The sequence below is a fragment of the Lemur catta genome, chromosome 5, assembly GCF_020740605.2.
Source record: "Lemur catta isolate mLemCat1 chromosome 5, mLemCat1.pri, whole genome shotgun sequence".
Classification (NCBI taxonomy): domain Eukaryota; kingdom Metazoa; phylum Chordata; class Mammalia; order Primates; family Lemuridae; genus Lemur; species Lemur catta.
Window position 1 is genome coordinate 108388702 of NC_059132.1, and position 16357 is coordinate 108405058.

Sequence of the window (16357 nt, forward strand, 5' to 3'; positions counted from 1 at the left end):
GCATTTCCCTTGCCTTCCAGCTCTTGCCATTCATAGGAATGCCTTGTCAATTTCAGGCCAGAAGCCTGGCTCAATGCTTAATGCATCTATCAGTTTCCATCAATAAACAGACTTCTGTTTCCAAATTACTAAATCTATGTGTTATGGGCTGAATTGTGTTCCCTCCCAATTCATGTGTTGAAGCCCTAACCCCCAATACCTGAGAATGTGACTGTATTTGAAGTTAGGGCCTTTAAAGAGGCAATTAAGTTAAAATGGGGTCATTAAGGTGGGCCCTAATCCAATATGGCGGGTCTCCTTATAAGAAGAGGGAATTTGGACTCATAGGGAGACACCAGGGGGACACATGCCCAGAGCAAAGACCATGTGGGGACCCAGTGAGAAGGTGGCCATCTGCAAGCCAAAGGGAGAGGCCTGAAGAAACCAAATCTGCCAACACCTTGATCTTGGACTCCTAGACTCTAGAACTGTTGTCCTAGACTCTAAAACTTCTGTTGTTTAAGCCACCAGGTTGGCAGTATTTTGTTACAGCATCCCTAGCAAACCAATACACCATGAAAAGTTGGAAGTATCTATGTTCTAGAGTTGAAAATCTATCTTTGCCATCATTCTTTCTCCAGTTTCAACTAAGTTTTTATCTCTAAGTCCAGAAATAAATATGAACACAAAGGAAGAACCCTAATAAGAATAAACTCATTGATGTGTGTCAGGCACCATTCTGGGTGCTTTGAGGACTGTCAATTTATTCTCCATTTAACAGCTCAGAAAACAGGGACAGGATCAGAGAGGTTGATAACCCCTCCCAGATCATGAAATTAGCAAAGGGAAGAGATTGCATTTGAATATAGATCTAAGAGAGCTGAATATAAAAGAAAGCAAAGTTTCTTCATCTGCAAAATGGGGATAATAATACCTTACAGAGTTGGTAAAAGGATTAAATGAGATAACATACCAAATAAGATCATAGTAGATACTCAAAAATAGTCAGCTCCTTCTAGCAAAGACAGGACAAGAACACAAAAACTTCAGTAATGACAGAAACTGCCTTCAGCAGTGTTTTCATCTTCAAAAATGAAAAAGCCTATTTTTGTATTGATTTATATGTAATCATTTAAAAATTGAGTAAACATATCTGTCAGGTGAGTGATCTGCCTCTCTCTGAGCCTGGGCCTGTGAGTAAGTGCAACTTGGACAGTCTGTGCTCACCACTGGGCATGAGATAGAGGAGAAATCAGGTTAAGACTGGGCTGTTGTAACAGGTCAGAACTGAGCCAACAGACACTGGTGTGTGTGAAAATATTTATTTAATCAAAGAATACTGATTTCAATTCAAGTCTATTTTTGACTGGTATTTCTTAAACAAATTACTATTCAGATATGGCTAAAGTACTGCTCAGCCACAATTATCTAAAAATAAAAAGTCTAATTTAAAAAAAAAGAAGTACTACTCAGGAGTCCTCCACACCTTGAGACAAAGCCTCCTCCTTCAATTTTCTAGATAAGTGACCTTGGCCAAATTCCCCAAACTCCCCAAGCCTGTTTTCCTCATCTGTAAAATGACCACAATAATAACAACCTCACAATTTGGTTGTAAATAATAAATTCAATTATATATGTATGGTGCTTAATGATAATAGCATTTATATAACATTTGTGATGTGCCAGTCATTAGTCTAAGCACTTGACTTGTATTTATTTAACTTAGTATAGTCTTCACAACAACTTTATAAAATAGATACTGTCATTATCCTCATTTTACTGATGAGGAAGCTCAGATTCAGAGAAATTAAGTAACTTGCCCAAGGTCACACAGCTAGAAGGTGATAGAGCTGGATTCAGATCCATGCAGTCTGATTCCAGGGGCTGTGCTTGTATCATTAAGTGATATCTGCTCCTGAGTAAATGTTCAGTACTCAATACTTGTAGTTGCATTAAGTGAATAATCATCCCTTTTAATTTTACATCATTCTATTTGTTTCCATTTTAAGAGAACTTTGTTCAAAAAGCTAAATCAAATACAGCTCTTTATACGCCAGGAAGCCACAAGTCAGTAATAATATACCCCACCCTCCAAGCCTTCAGGCCTTGGCCATGTGATAGCTGCTCCCCTAAGCATCCTTCTCCTCCCACTTTCTTCACCTGTTTTCCTGCTCAGCTGTCAAATCTACCATGGAAACACCAATCACAGTGACACAGCTCACTACTTGTGAGTGTCTTCAAAGAGGGCTATCTTTTCCTCTGGCTATCTTCCAGCATCTGGTGCAGAACCACCCAAAGTGTGTGTTCAATACATATAGAATGAAGAAAAGTACAGATAAATATGAGATATGTGTTCAAGAAGAGATGGAAAATTTTAACAAGATGGTGAGATTTCCAATATACTGCTATTATCTTTTTATGCAACAGTGAGATTAGAAGAAATACATGATATGGTATTTTTTAGTAAGAATGATCTGATATTTTATATTAGAAGTACATTTTGACTTAAAAATATCTGCAGGACATTATATATAATATGTTCTAAAGCCAAAAAGACACTCTTTACCCAGTAAACACATCCCTCTCCTCTTGTGATTTTTGATACACATTTCTCAGCTTCTATGTTTATAGAATTATTCAATTTCATTTACATTAGCTATATATTTCTATCATAACAATGATTTTTGTTATTAAAACAGAATTCTTAGCTAAAACTAAATTAAATCTGAGACAAATCATTTTTACATAATTTTGTGAAAACATTCTTATTCATAGGTTATACAGGTTGAGTGTCCCTTATCCAAATGCTTGAGACCAGAAGTGTTCTGGATTTAAGAATATTTTTGGACTTTGGAATATTTGCATATACATAAGGAGATATCTTTGGGATAGGACCCAACTCTGAACACAAAATTTACTTATGCTTTATTATACACTTTATACACATAACCTAAAGATAATTTTATACAATATTTTTAATGATTCTGAGCAAAAAACGAAGTTTGTATTAACTATTTATGTGTGGAATTTTCCACTTTTTGTGTTGATGCTCAAAAAGTTTTGGATCTTGGAGCATTTTCATATTTCAGATTTTTGAATTAGGGATCCCCAATCTGTACCTGACACACGCTTCCTAGTGTGTAAAGAGGGGCCACAAGAATGCCTCATATGCAATGCCCTGAAGTTTAGATTTAGGATTTTAAACATGAGAATATGTAAACATGATCAAATCTGTATTTTAGAACTTTTCCTGGGAAAAGTGTAGAAACTGAATTGGATTTAAGAAATTTGGGGATAGTTAAGTGAAATAAGTCAGGCACGGAAAGATAAATATCACATGTTCTTACTTACATGTTGGAGCCAAAAATTAGAGCTCATAGAAGAGAGGATTTTTTTTTAAGAGATAGGGTCTCACTCTGTTGTCCAGGCTGGAGTACAGTGACAGGATCATAGTTCACTGCAGCCTTGAACTCCTGGGCTCAAGTGATCCTCCCACCTTGGCCTCCTAAAGTGCTAGGATTACAGGTATGAGCCACCATATCCTGCCTAGAAAAGAGGATAACCCTATCCCTAACCCTCAACATAAAGGAATAAATGTTTGGGGTGACAGATATGATAATTACCTTGATTTGATCATTATACATTGTATACATGTATTGATATATCACTCCGTATCCCATAAATGTGCATAAGTATTATATGTCAACTAAAAGGGAACAAAAAACCCTCCTTACAAAAAAAGAGAAGAGAAATTTGAGAGCAAAGAAATAATTCAGGAGGCTAACTGCTGTTGCTATGACAGGAAAATATAAAGGTCTGAACAAAGCCAGTGACGGTGGAAATTGAGAGGAAGGAAAAGGATCAAAGAGTACTAGCCATGCCCTAGACCCCAGTCCTTCCTATGTTCTGAAAAAGCTGTTCCTCACATTTTTCTATATCTTATATGTATTATTTATTAATATTTCAGCAGCAATAAGCTGTAACTAATATTTATTGTGTTATTACTCTGTGCCAGGCACTGTAGTAGTGCTTTATATGCTTTACCTAATTTAATTTTCACCAAATTTTTATAGAAACTGTTACTTTATAGTAAGAAATCTGTGGCAGAGAGAGTTAAAGCCACTTGGCCAAGGTCACACAGCTGGTCAGTAGCAGAGACAAGATCCAAAGTCACGCTGATGCTCTCGCGCCTCACCCACCCACCCCCAAACTGCTTCCCGTTCTTCTAGTTCTCACCCTCCTTGACTCCTGGCCTTTTAATCTGAGTCAATCCTCCTGTCCTATCTTAAAAGAAAAACTTATTTGCCCTCTAATTTTTCCAACTACTCTCCACTCTGTTTCTTTCCACGTACTGTTGGTCTGGAGTCCAGGGCAGTATCTATCTTCTCACCAGCCGTTTTCTCCTTACATGTCACCCATTTGGTTTCTGTGCCTTCCAAATTTACCCATCCTAATTGCTGTCCTGATAAATTCAAAGTATTTGTCCACCCTTATTTCCCTTGTACTCATCAGAGCACTACGCATTGTTAACCACTCCTTTCTTCTTGAAACTATTTCTCCGCGTAAGAGCTACAACACTCTGCTCTCCCAACACACTCCCTCGTCCTGCCAGCAGTTCTTTTCTGTCTCTTTTGCCAGTTCCTTCCTGACGAAGGAACTGTTCCTTTTGTGCATGCCGTTAGAGGGGCTGGGGTTTTGTTTGTTCCTCTTCTTTCTTTCTTTCTTTCTTTCTTTCTTTCTTTCTTTCTTTCTTTCTTTCTTTCTTTCTTTCTTTCTTTCTTTCTTTTCTTTCTTTCTTTTTTTTTTTGTGTGTGTGTGTGTGTCCTCTGCTGTTCTCTTTCAGTGTGATACCTCAATTTACTCTTCACAACACAATTTTAATTATCATGACAGAATATAAATGCTTATCTTCCTAGCTCAATTTCTCAACATTTTTTTTCAAGATCTAATTTCAAATAAACTTTAAAGGCTTTGCTGACTGGCTTACCAACAACATATATTTTACACAGCCTCCCCAAACACCCTTTCTTTGCTGGGCCAGTCACCTGCCCCAGTGTCTCCTTCTGCAAGCAGGTGGACAAGATAATGCAAAGGAGTCATTCTGCTGTTAGTCTAGGTCTTTTGCCCAGCTTCCATTTCCCCCAAGTGCTTAGATTTCTTTGTTCAAGGAAATAAATGCCAACCAGTTAAGCTTATAGAATTAAAATTGAAGCCTGCAGCTGATCCAATGAGAAAAAGAGACTAGGTCAGAGGAAGAACCCTCAGCACACAGCCAGTACTCCAGTTCCTGGAGGGCGAGGAACCTCTGTACCAAACTTAACTCCAAGCCTCCAAAGCGAGTATGACTCAACGAGTAAGCATTCTGTTGAACCAACAATTTGCCAAGCTACCAGCAACTCGAAGTCCTGTGCAAGTAGATGATGACAGTTCTCGCGGGGGCACTCTCAAGATGACACACCATTGACACTGATCAGAAACACCAGTGCCAAAGGGATTCTTAAAGTCCCAGCCTCGAAATGATACGATTCAGGGTTTTCGAGTCAGAGCACAGTCCACTCTTCATCTCCAATATCGGTACAAGTTGGTCAAAAACAAAACTAAGTAAAAAACAATAGTGTTAACTACCTCTGCTCCCCACCCGCACTCCAGTGGTCACCAGATGGGAACTCACACGAAACTTTGGAGACAAAAGAGCAACATCCCTAAATTTTTTTTCTCTTCTTGGGGAGGGTGGGGGGCGGGCGGGAGGAGGTATCCCAGCTCCCAAGCCTCTGCTCTGCTTTCCTTCTGTGGGCTTTGTCTCGAGGACACCGAAGGAAACTCTTTTTTGGAAATCAGCTGTCTGCTTTGCTTCTGTCGGCTCGCTGCCAGCCGCAGCCGGAGGCTCAGGAGAGGCTCCGACCCGGGCTGGGCTGGGAGCCTCCGAGGCAAAGATCGCGAAGCTTGGCGGCCCAGAGCACTCAGGGGCAGGTGACACAGCCGTGGCTTCCCCGGCGCTGGCTTGACAGTTTCATCCCCGCCCACTGGCGGGCGAGCGCGGGGCCGGGGTGCACGCGCGCTCAGGGGGCCATAAAAGCCGCGGCCGCGCGGAGACGCGGAGCTCGCCCACCGCCCGCCCGCCGCAGCCGCAGCCGCAGCCACCATGCACGTCAACGGCAAAGTGGCGCTGGTGACCGGCGCGGCGCAGGGCATCGGCAGAGCCTTCGCGGAGGCGCTGCTGCACAAGGGCGCCAAGGTAAGCGCGGGGCCAGGCGCGGAGACTTCTGCCCACCCGCCCTGAGACTCGCCCGCGCCAGGGGCTCTCGGGGAGAGCGGGGCCGCGCCCCGCGTGCCCACCTGCCGCCTCCAGAACCTGCGAGGCCGTGGCCCCTGAGCAGACCTCGACGGCGGCTGCGGAGAACCCAACTCTAATTGCTGCCTGCCAGGTCCAAGAGGGGAGCCCCTTGTCTGTTTATTGTTTGTCCGTCTGTCTGTTGCGTGAGGCTCAGCCTGGATTCCTCCTCTCTTGTCTATAGGTAGCGCTGGTGGATTGGAATCTGGAAGCAGGTGTGAAGTGTAAAGCTGCCCTGGATGAGCAGTTTGAACCTCAGAAGACACTGTTCATCCAGTGCGATGTGGCTGACCAGGAACAGCTGAGAGGTAAGACAAGGAGCGTGTCCTGAGCGAGCAAGGACCTGAAGGCTGCCCTGGCCAGACTGCCAGCCTCCGGCGGCTCGGCTCCCTCCTGCAGAGCAGCTACCTTGAAGCTGCAAAAGAGAGTTTGGACTGTTAACGTTTCCTACTGACAGCCGAGAGCCACAAAAACTAAGGAAAGGCAAGACTGCTTGAGAAATCCTTTCAGTCATTTGGCAGCACATAATGTAATCAAAATTCCTTTGTGTATTCAAAGACAGTGCTGCTACAGTAATCATTAAGTGATTGAAATTTCAGACGGAACTTGGAAAGTTAAAGTAGGCTAAGGGACTCAGCAAACAACTTCTCCCAGAAAGCTGGAGTCCAATGACAATCAAATGTGGCAGTGTTTTCCTTTTAAACTTTTTGGAATACAAGTTTAAGGATCATCATCGCTGAAGCACTATGTTTTTAACACATTTTCTCTGGCTTTTTCCCTAGAGATGGTACTTTAATAATAATAATAATAATAATCACTGTGCAATGTTAGAGGTGCAGAAGAAACGTCTCAATGAGCCTTTCCTCAATGCTTTCTTGTTTCTGCCTTACTTACTTAAAACAATCCAATCTACTTGTGAAATATCAAGAACAATATAGACATAGACAATAAGAGCTTTGATTGTATAGAGGCCCAAGAGACTTGCATGAACAAATAATTTCAGGGAAAAAATAGAAATGTAAAATGTTTGTATTTCACAAAGTTTTGTTTAAAGAGACTGAGTAAATTGTTAGGGACATTTTTAATCAAGGGGTCAGATAACTTTCATGAAGTTCACTCTAGTACTCCTGTTCTTAAAGGGACACTGAGGTATAAATTTATTTTAAAATATAAAAATAGTCTGTAAGAGAATGAAAATGGACTGGTGTATTAGCAGGGAGCATACCTACAGTTAAGAGAAATTGTTTTAAAGAAAATTATATAATTAAATCTGAAAATGCTAATAAAGACCTGTAACAAAGATTACAAGCATGAGTAGAGCCAATGTGTAAACACAGTGCTAATGCAACGTATTTTGCCAGAGGATAATTTTGTTGATTGCATGTGATATTTTGGATCAAGGATAGAGTCAGGTCAAATCTCAACATCCATGCTGATGGAATAAGGAAAAGTATAGATAATCTGAAAGCCATTTTTCTCTTAATTTATGTAGTTTCACATGTGACATTTAACCTCAATTGTTTTGCTTCCAGTATTTAAAATTAGTACCTTGGATGTAAACACATTCCTTAAGGATAAGTGATTGTGGAGGAGGAAACTCAGACACATAATGAGTGACCAGGGGAAGGCACGTTGGTCATGAGAAATCCACATGTTGTCTGGAAATCACCATTTATTTGCATCTAAGGAAAACGTGGCACTGATTTTTCCAATTTCAGGATTTAATGTTGTCTATGACTTTATAAACTTTAGACACATTGAAATAATAAAAATACAAAGGTGAAAAGGTTCTTGGAGATGATCTAGACATAACTCATTTTACAAATGAACAAATTGCAGCCCAGAGAGTTTAGATAAATTATAAAGAGTACTACAGCATATAAATATTAGCAAGAGCTAGATTGTAAATCACCTGAGCCCAGAACTCAGTAGGCTGTCAGGAAGAACATGGTGTATTATATATTGGTAAGGACAGAGTATGCAGGAATGCAGTGGAGAACAGCATGAGGAAAGAAAATTAAAGAAGCAATTAGACATACATATTTAACAACCTAATTTCCCATGAGGTGGGGACTGTTTCTGTGGAGTTATGAAGAGTAGAACATACTTAGAAGGGAAGGAAAAAAACAAAAAATTAGTTTCCTGGAGGACCTTTTCTGGAAACAACTTTAGATCTTAAGAAACAATTTAAAAATTCCATGAAAAAGTAAACAGTTTTTATGCTGTTGTTTCCTATTCTAGTATAGTAAGTGTAAAGGATGCATATTAGAAAGTCTTGATAATGTTTTTAGTGATTAACTTGCATAGTAATTTATCCATTTGGGAAATGATTAATCCATGTCTTCCCTAATATGTTTAGTGGTTGTTAATAATTCTATGAGTTTATTTCAATCAAAATAAAGTTTATGTTGATCTATGTTTTTTCAAAGATCTCATATGCTGACCTGGAGATCTGAGAATACATTTCTGTCTTATGGAAAAAGAACCACAATTGTTACCTATAATCTAAAGTAATAGAACTAGAATGAATGGTCAAAGGCCCAACAAAACATGGTAAATCAATAGAACAATGTAAACGGCTGTTTTTAAAAATGAGTCTGTCAATATTAAGGTGGTAAAACCTAGTTTACACTGGCTAAGGAGAGTTTGCAGGGACTGGGTATGTGGTTGGACATTCAGGCCTCAAAATCCATGCAGACTTTATCCTGGTTGAACATAGTTTTACACCAATTAGCAATACAAAGTACTAAGAATAGTTAGATGGAGGAAAAAATCATCAAATAAAATCAACTGAATGAAAAGTAGACCTTTATTTAGTACGATATGGAAACTCTCTGAAATGCTCATAATGGATCTGAGTATACAAGAAAACTTGTGTTAATATAACACTTTATGAAGATAATATAGCTTATTACAAAAGGCTGTTTGTCATAGTCTAAGCTACAGAACTTCTTAGGGTCAGAGAGATGCTACCCAAACTGACTTCAAAGAGCTCTTAGGTTGGGATGCTCAGTTCTCTAAAATTTATCCCCTAAAGTTACTGATTATAGAACTTAAATGTGCATACAAATCATTTAAGACTATATTAAAGTTAAGATTCTAATTCAGTAGGTCTGGGGTGTCTGCAGGATTCCGCGTTTCTAACAAGCTCCAAGGTAAGGCTGATTGATGCTGCTCCTCCAGAAACCACACGGTGAGAAGTGAGGAATTAAGTCACAGCCCGTGGGTGTAACTTTCACATGAGGGTAGATAAATAAAAATCCATGTCATGGCATAGGATGTGATTTAAAATGTTTACATGGAAAATAAGAATGTATCTATAATGCCTTTCTTTTTTAATTAGATACTTTCAGAAAAGTTGTAGACCACTTTGGAAGATTGGACATTTTGGTCAATAATGCTGGAGTGAATAATGAGAAAAATTGGGAAAAAACTCTCCAAATTAATTTGGTAAGCTATCATAGTCCTGTTTATTGGCTAAAATTATTTAATAGCATGATGTTTATAAAGCAAAAAAGAGTCTTACATTCACAGAAACAAAACAATGACCTATAATACAGAAAAAGTACAGTTACAGAACACTAGAAAAAAACATTTCCTTTTACAAATAGGAAGACATTTAATTATGAAAGTATATGTCTTAAAATATTAAAAGGAAATATGAAAAAGACACAACTGGTTGCTTGCCTCAGAGGCTGGCAAACTGTAACCCGCAGGCCCCATGGCCTACCACCTGTTTTTGTATGACCTGAAAGCTGAAAATGGCTTTTACATTTTTAAATGGTTGAGAAATGCAAAAGAAGAATAATATGAAAAGTATGAACATAAGCAATTCAACTTCCAGTATCTATAAAGCTTTACTGGAACACAGCCACAGCCATTTATTTATATGTCGTCAATGGCTGTTTTCATGCTACAACAGTGGAACTCAGTAGTTGTGACAGAGACTCTATGTCACACAGTGACTAAAATATTTACAATCCGGCCCTTTACAGAAAAAGCTTGCAAACCCCTGATTTATTTATTTAAAAAATAAATCTTAATTAAATTCCAGGAATATTACAGAAAACAAAGGGAAAATGGAACTTTGCAATCAGTAAGATTTTTATCCTGAATGTCAAGGTGTGTGTATATATAATTTCCACGATGTTTGATGACTATTTAGCTCTTGCTTAAAAAGGTAAACTTAAGAAATAAAATTTTCTGTTTTATCCATTATACCACGAGTTTGTTGATTTTATCATTTTATAAAGGCTCTTGATGTAAGATATTGGGGTTTAGTGAAACTCAAACCTTAGCTAAAGCAAAATGTGAGATGGGCTGTGACAGGTCACCCTGCCCTTGTTAAGGCCATTACTAGCCTTGCGGAGCAGGCGAGTGTGGAGTATAATGGGGCTACTGTGTGTGTGTATAAAAGTGTGGGGAGTGGCCTCCTACTTCAAGATTTCCTCCAAGGAGATTATAAACTCCTGAAAAACAGAAACAGTGTTGTGTTTTTCTTCATTCCTCTCACTAATCAACACAATATCTTAAAGATACTACTTAGTCCATAATTTTCTGGCATAAATTCAAATTCCCATGAGTAATTACTTAACTGCAATAATAACTTGGTAGAGGTAATAAAAATTATGCTGCCTCATGAAAGAGCTTAATCTGTAAGCTTCACCTTGATAAGCACACAGAATTGCTCCCTAAACTTGACAGATGCCTAAAATCCTTTAATCAACGATGGTGCTATATTAGAGTACAAACACCCCTCCTTAAATTTTCTTTTAAAATTTTCTTCTAAAAATTTACTTCCAATATTCCAGGTCCATTATATTTGAAAATAACTTGAAACTAGCATCATATTTGAAACTGGCCATTGTATTTAAAATAACTTGAAACTGGCAAGTTTTCCTTAAAATCCTTCTGAGCTTCTAATTTATGTATACATATATAAAGTATATGTAATATGCATATAGTATGTAGTAAAATAAATGAAATATTTTCTGTAAATAATACTTAACATCTCTTGGCTAAATCTTTGTTATGGTACATGAATGTTTAAGATACCATTGAATTTTCTTACTTAATACCTAATTGAATATTTGTGTCTCTGTGCTTAAAAATGATAATTAGCTTATAATTTTCATTTCTTTTAATGTTCCTGTTTGGTTTGGATGTCAATTATACCTTAGCTTACTTTTATCTCCCTGATCTGTAAGTTTCTGAACAGAAGGTATTCATATCTCAAATGACAAATAGCAGTTTGCCTACCTCTTTCAGTAATTCTGTAGCTTTGGAATCTATATATTACAAACCTTTTAATATTCAGAGCATAAATTGGTAGTGATTATAATTTATTGATCTTTTGATCTGATTTTTGAAAAGTTATACTCCTGCTTACCACCTGTGATGTGTTTGACCTATTCTATATTTGCATATATAAAACTGGTACCCCATCATTTTCTTTTGATTCACATTTACCTAGGTATATCTTTTTCCATTTACTTACTTTGAAAATGTAAGTAACCTTTTATGTTAAATTTGTCTCTCTTCATGATGGTATATTGTGAGAATTTATTTTTAAAATCACATTTGGGATGTGATTTTTATATTTGTGAAATTAAGCCATTTATATTTATTTTTACTCTTCTATTTTATACTTTAATATTTGATGTTTTCTTTTTGTTTTGATTCTTTTTCCATTCCTTACCAAAATGCATTGGAAAGCTTTAATGTTCTTCTGCTGGTAAGAAAACCATACATTTTATATTTAACCTTTGGTGATTACCTCTGACTTATTAAGAACCATACTTCATTACATCCTTTGGCCACCTGATAACACAGTAATTTTGAGTATATAGCCAACAGAAAACTGCAGGAATTTTTAAGAATATGTTTTTATAGACTTATGCTACTTTCCAAAAGCACATAAAGTCATGAGAATTTATTTGAATCAGGCTATCCCAGAGAAAAGGCACAAATTGCATAGCAGCCTTCTGCCTTTGGCATTGCTGCTGATGTTTTAATTCTTTCATTAGTACTATCTACAGATATTTTTATAAGTAAAGGTTACTAGGATATAATTCCTATACTCAATGTATTCATAATGGACACTTCCTGTATCTATTCTTTGAGAAATTAGCTGTTAGAATCAGTATGCACTGATTAGAGTGAATATAAAGAAACACGAAAGTAGTGAAGCAGTTATTACAAAGGTATAGGATTCGAATTATCTGTCTTCTTCTAGCTGAGAGAGCATATTTGCTTTTATGTAGCCTGTGTGAATAAACACCTGCTCCAAGCTGGAAAGTACCTACATCATATGCAAATAGGAAATTCTGGAAGACCAGGGGAATTTTACCGTGACCCCTTTGGTTACAACTAGCTCTCCTGGATCCCTCTCCATTGAAATTTAGCCAGTCTTTTTTTTTCCCCCCTTGGGACTGTGATGACATATGCTACTTCTTAGGTTAACTTCAGGGATTAATGACATTTGTTTAATTTTTTATAGAATGATGCATAACCTTTGTTACTCATCTATAACTTTAAAGTGTGTTACTTTCCCTCCTACCTACACCCATTGCAAGGGTAGATTAGAGTCTGACCAATCATTGTCCCTTCCAACTTGATTATCTCTGTTAGTACAGCACAAATATTTGTAGGTAGTCTATATAACTTTTTTTAGACTCTGCTTTGACTGTAAGTTGGCTCCTTGGATCTTACACAATTATATGTTTGTTCTTTTATATGTTTCTCCATTTACTGCCCAGGCGAGAGAGTAACTACTTTGTTAGAGGACTTCACCACATATCTCTCCCTCTTCTGAAATCTTATACAACATATCCATGCCATTCTCAAAGAACTTACCAGTTTTTCAATTTTATTAGAATTATTTTTATACATATGTAATTTATGTTAGTAAACTATACATTCTTTTAAGGCAAAAATATTGTGTTCTTACAGAGTAGATGTTAATTAATATTTATTGGATAAACTGCCAATACGTGATTTTTGCATACATAGGTATTCATTTCCATGTTTTAGTACAATGTTTAGATGATTTGCTGCCAACAGTATCATCCTTATCAGAATAAGGAAGAGGTAAGTTTGGTAACTTACCTTTTGCTTTTCCCCCTTAGCAAACTCACCTCTTCCTTATTCTTCACTATGCTGAGCTCATCATTCTTCCCACACAAGAGATACACGAAACCCCTTCCCAGCCTTTTGTTTCCATTAGGCTCTTCCACACTTCCTCTTTAGTCTGAAGCCAACAACAGCAGCAGCAGCATTATTTATATATGCTCAGAAGTCAAAGGAATGTTCAGGAAAGAATGAGTTTTTGCAAAACTATCAAAGGTCACTCTGGCAATTGGGCAGAGGTTGACTTGACTTTGAATATTATTCCAAGTTAAGTCCACCTTAACTTTTTGGGTAATTCTGCAGTGTACTTCTTTAACTTTTTGAAGCTTTAATAAACCTAAATAATTCATCCCCACTGAGGTGGGACTCATAATCTAATTTAGACATACAACTAACATGTACTGAATCCCTTAGCATATTCAAATAAAAATTAAACAAAACAGATGGCTATTGCTGGTGATTTTTTTTCCAGAAATACATTTGTTGCCTAAAGATTTGCACTGGAAGAGGTATATATGCATTTTGAATTAGTCCAAATTAGAATTTAGTCTTAAATCTACAGTTTATGAACTGTTTTTTAATTTCTCTGATATTGAATTTCACAGTTTGTGAAAGAGAGAAGGTAAACTCCCTACCTCTAAGGACCATTAAGCTTAAATAAACCATAGTTTAATCTAGGTTTTGATACTCTGGAAAGGAAATGCAATTTATTGAATGAATTTATTGAATTGAATGCAATTTATTGAATGAGTATTCATTCAATAAATTGCATTTCCTTTCCAGAGTATCAAAACCTACATTTTCTCACTATCTTATTTTTATATGTGGTGAGTTCCTCTGCCTTCCTCTATCTCTAAAGAAGCGGAGGACATGGACAGAGACATGGAGGGGAATTTTGGACAGTTGTTTTAAGTTATTGAATGCTTTAATTAGTGAAAAAAATTAAGATTTAGAATACAACCCAATTACAATTTCAGTATTAAATATAAAAGTCATCTCTTTGTAACCAAAAATATGGAGTATGCATGTTAATTAGATCATTTTGCCAATAATTGGATTTTTTAGTTCTCTATGTGAAATTATACATAGAATAAATAAATATGTCTGTGATCTAGGGTAAGGAAGAGATTCTTATAGTAGAGCAGAGAGGTGAGAAATATCATCTCTGCACAGCCAGAGCAAAGACCTTGTCTTGTACATTGAGTCTGTGAACGCTTTCCTTTGAAAAGCTACTCAGTTCTTAACCTAATAATAATCCTTTACCCTTCTCCACCAAAGACCTAGAAATAAATCTTGCTTTTTAAAAAAATTAAAAATAACACTTAAACATTCCCAAGTTTTCTATCTGGCTACATCTTATAGATGTTGAAAACACAAAAGCGGAGTGTCAGCAAAGCTGTAAATACCTGAGAATAAAAGCATAGCGCCAATACGCATACACAGAAATTCTGTTCAGACATGCTGGAGGCTTGGGCAGAAACTAACAGAATCTAATTGACTTCAGTAATTTCAGCCATCTACATTTTTTCCTTCTTATATAAACAATTAATGTTTTGTTTTTCGTTTTTAAGGGGGATCATGGGAGATTTTATTCATTCTCCCTAAGCCTACTTAATATCAAACTGACACATGGCTTAAGTGAATACAATCTTCAATTTACTTTTTTCTTCTGGAACTACTATTAGGTAGGAGAGGCATCTCTGAATGCTTGTCAAGAAAACTCCAGAAGGGCTTTTTAAGATAAAACAAAGGTACACACCAGTGTGTGCCTTCAGTTTCAGATTCATTACTTAGTGTAGCATTTTCTGGGCAGCATTGTAAAGCATGAAAAAAGTAGGAATTAAGATGTCAAAAGGGAATTTTCACTTTTTGTAAGTCTGAGCTGGAAAGGAGGAGTTCTTAAATCTAAAAGGAAAAAGTAAGGCTTCAAGTACCAACTTCATCTCACAGGTTGTTTTTGGTTATGGTGGATTCTTAAATGTTAGAGTAAAAACAGGAAAAGTGTCTATACATGGAGGTAAGTAGCAAAAGAGTAAACTCTGGAAAGGATAGCTGTAAGCAGTGATGAATAAAATTAAGTGATAGACCATTATGTCCAAGTCACTGAAAATCCCCACTCAAACTGGATGAAACAGTTACGTGATTTCACACAACACAGAGCTCAGGATCACCTGGTACTGCAGTTCATGGATATCATATGGGCCCAGGTCTCTTTGTCTCTCCCACCTGCATCCTTTACGTTGACCTCACCTTCAGGACGCTAGCAAACGTGAGTTGTCCGTTCCAGTCATGGCACCCGTACGCACAATGAAAAGGGGGAAATGTAACCATTTCTCTGTGGCTTTCTTAAGAGCAAGTAAAAGTTTCTCAGCAGTATGCCACCTCCCAGCTCCGGCTTAATGCCCCTCAAGTCTCACTGACCAGTACTGGGTCACACGCTGGCGCCTAAACCAGCCACTGTCAAAGAGAATGGGATTTCCATGCTGTAATTAGATCAATCAGTGTCTAGTCTACATCTGGAGATATCACCTTCCTCTGTATTACACAGAAAGTGGTAGATACAAAGTAAAATAGAATTTTTATTGGAAAGAAAAAAGGAGAAAACTGTAGGAAATCAGGATACCCACTATTCTATATTCCAAGGTCTAAGCGAATTAAACAGAGCAGATAACTGTGAAATACTTGGACATGAGAACCATGTGCTAAGAAGAAGGTTAAATAAATTTTGTATCCAATATTTAGAAAGCAAAAAGCATGTATAGAATTATTGAAGATGCTGAGAATTGAATTAAAATGCCAAAACACTATTGGAATACAAACTATATTGTAAAATCTTGTATTGGACAACTAAGTGAAGTGAGGTGTTGCAGAGATATGATAAGCTCTGCAACTGTTAGGCAAGCAAAAGAGAATCCAGGG

The 16357-nt window shown here is 37.3% G+C and overlaps 1 protein-coding gene across 1 annotated transcript in view; it reads left to right on the top strand.

Moving 5' to 3' along the window:
• Window positions 1-5779: 5779 nt before the first annotated feature.
• The window catches only part of HPGD (15-hydroxyprostaglandin dehydrogenase), a 28946-nt gene continuing 18368 nt past the window's right edge, over window positions 5780-16357 (top strand). The window contains exons 1-3 of the mRNA XM_045552479.1: window positions 5780-6214; window positions 6495-6618; window positions 9654-9760. Coding sequence (XP_045408435.1) covers window positions 6122-6214; window positions 6495-6618; window positions 9654-9760 — 324 coding nt within the window. The 5' untranslated portion in view covers window positions 5780-6121. The remainder of the gene's footprint in view (window positions 6215-6494; window positions 6619-9653; window positions 9761-16357) is intronic.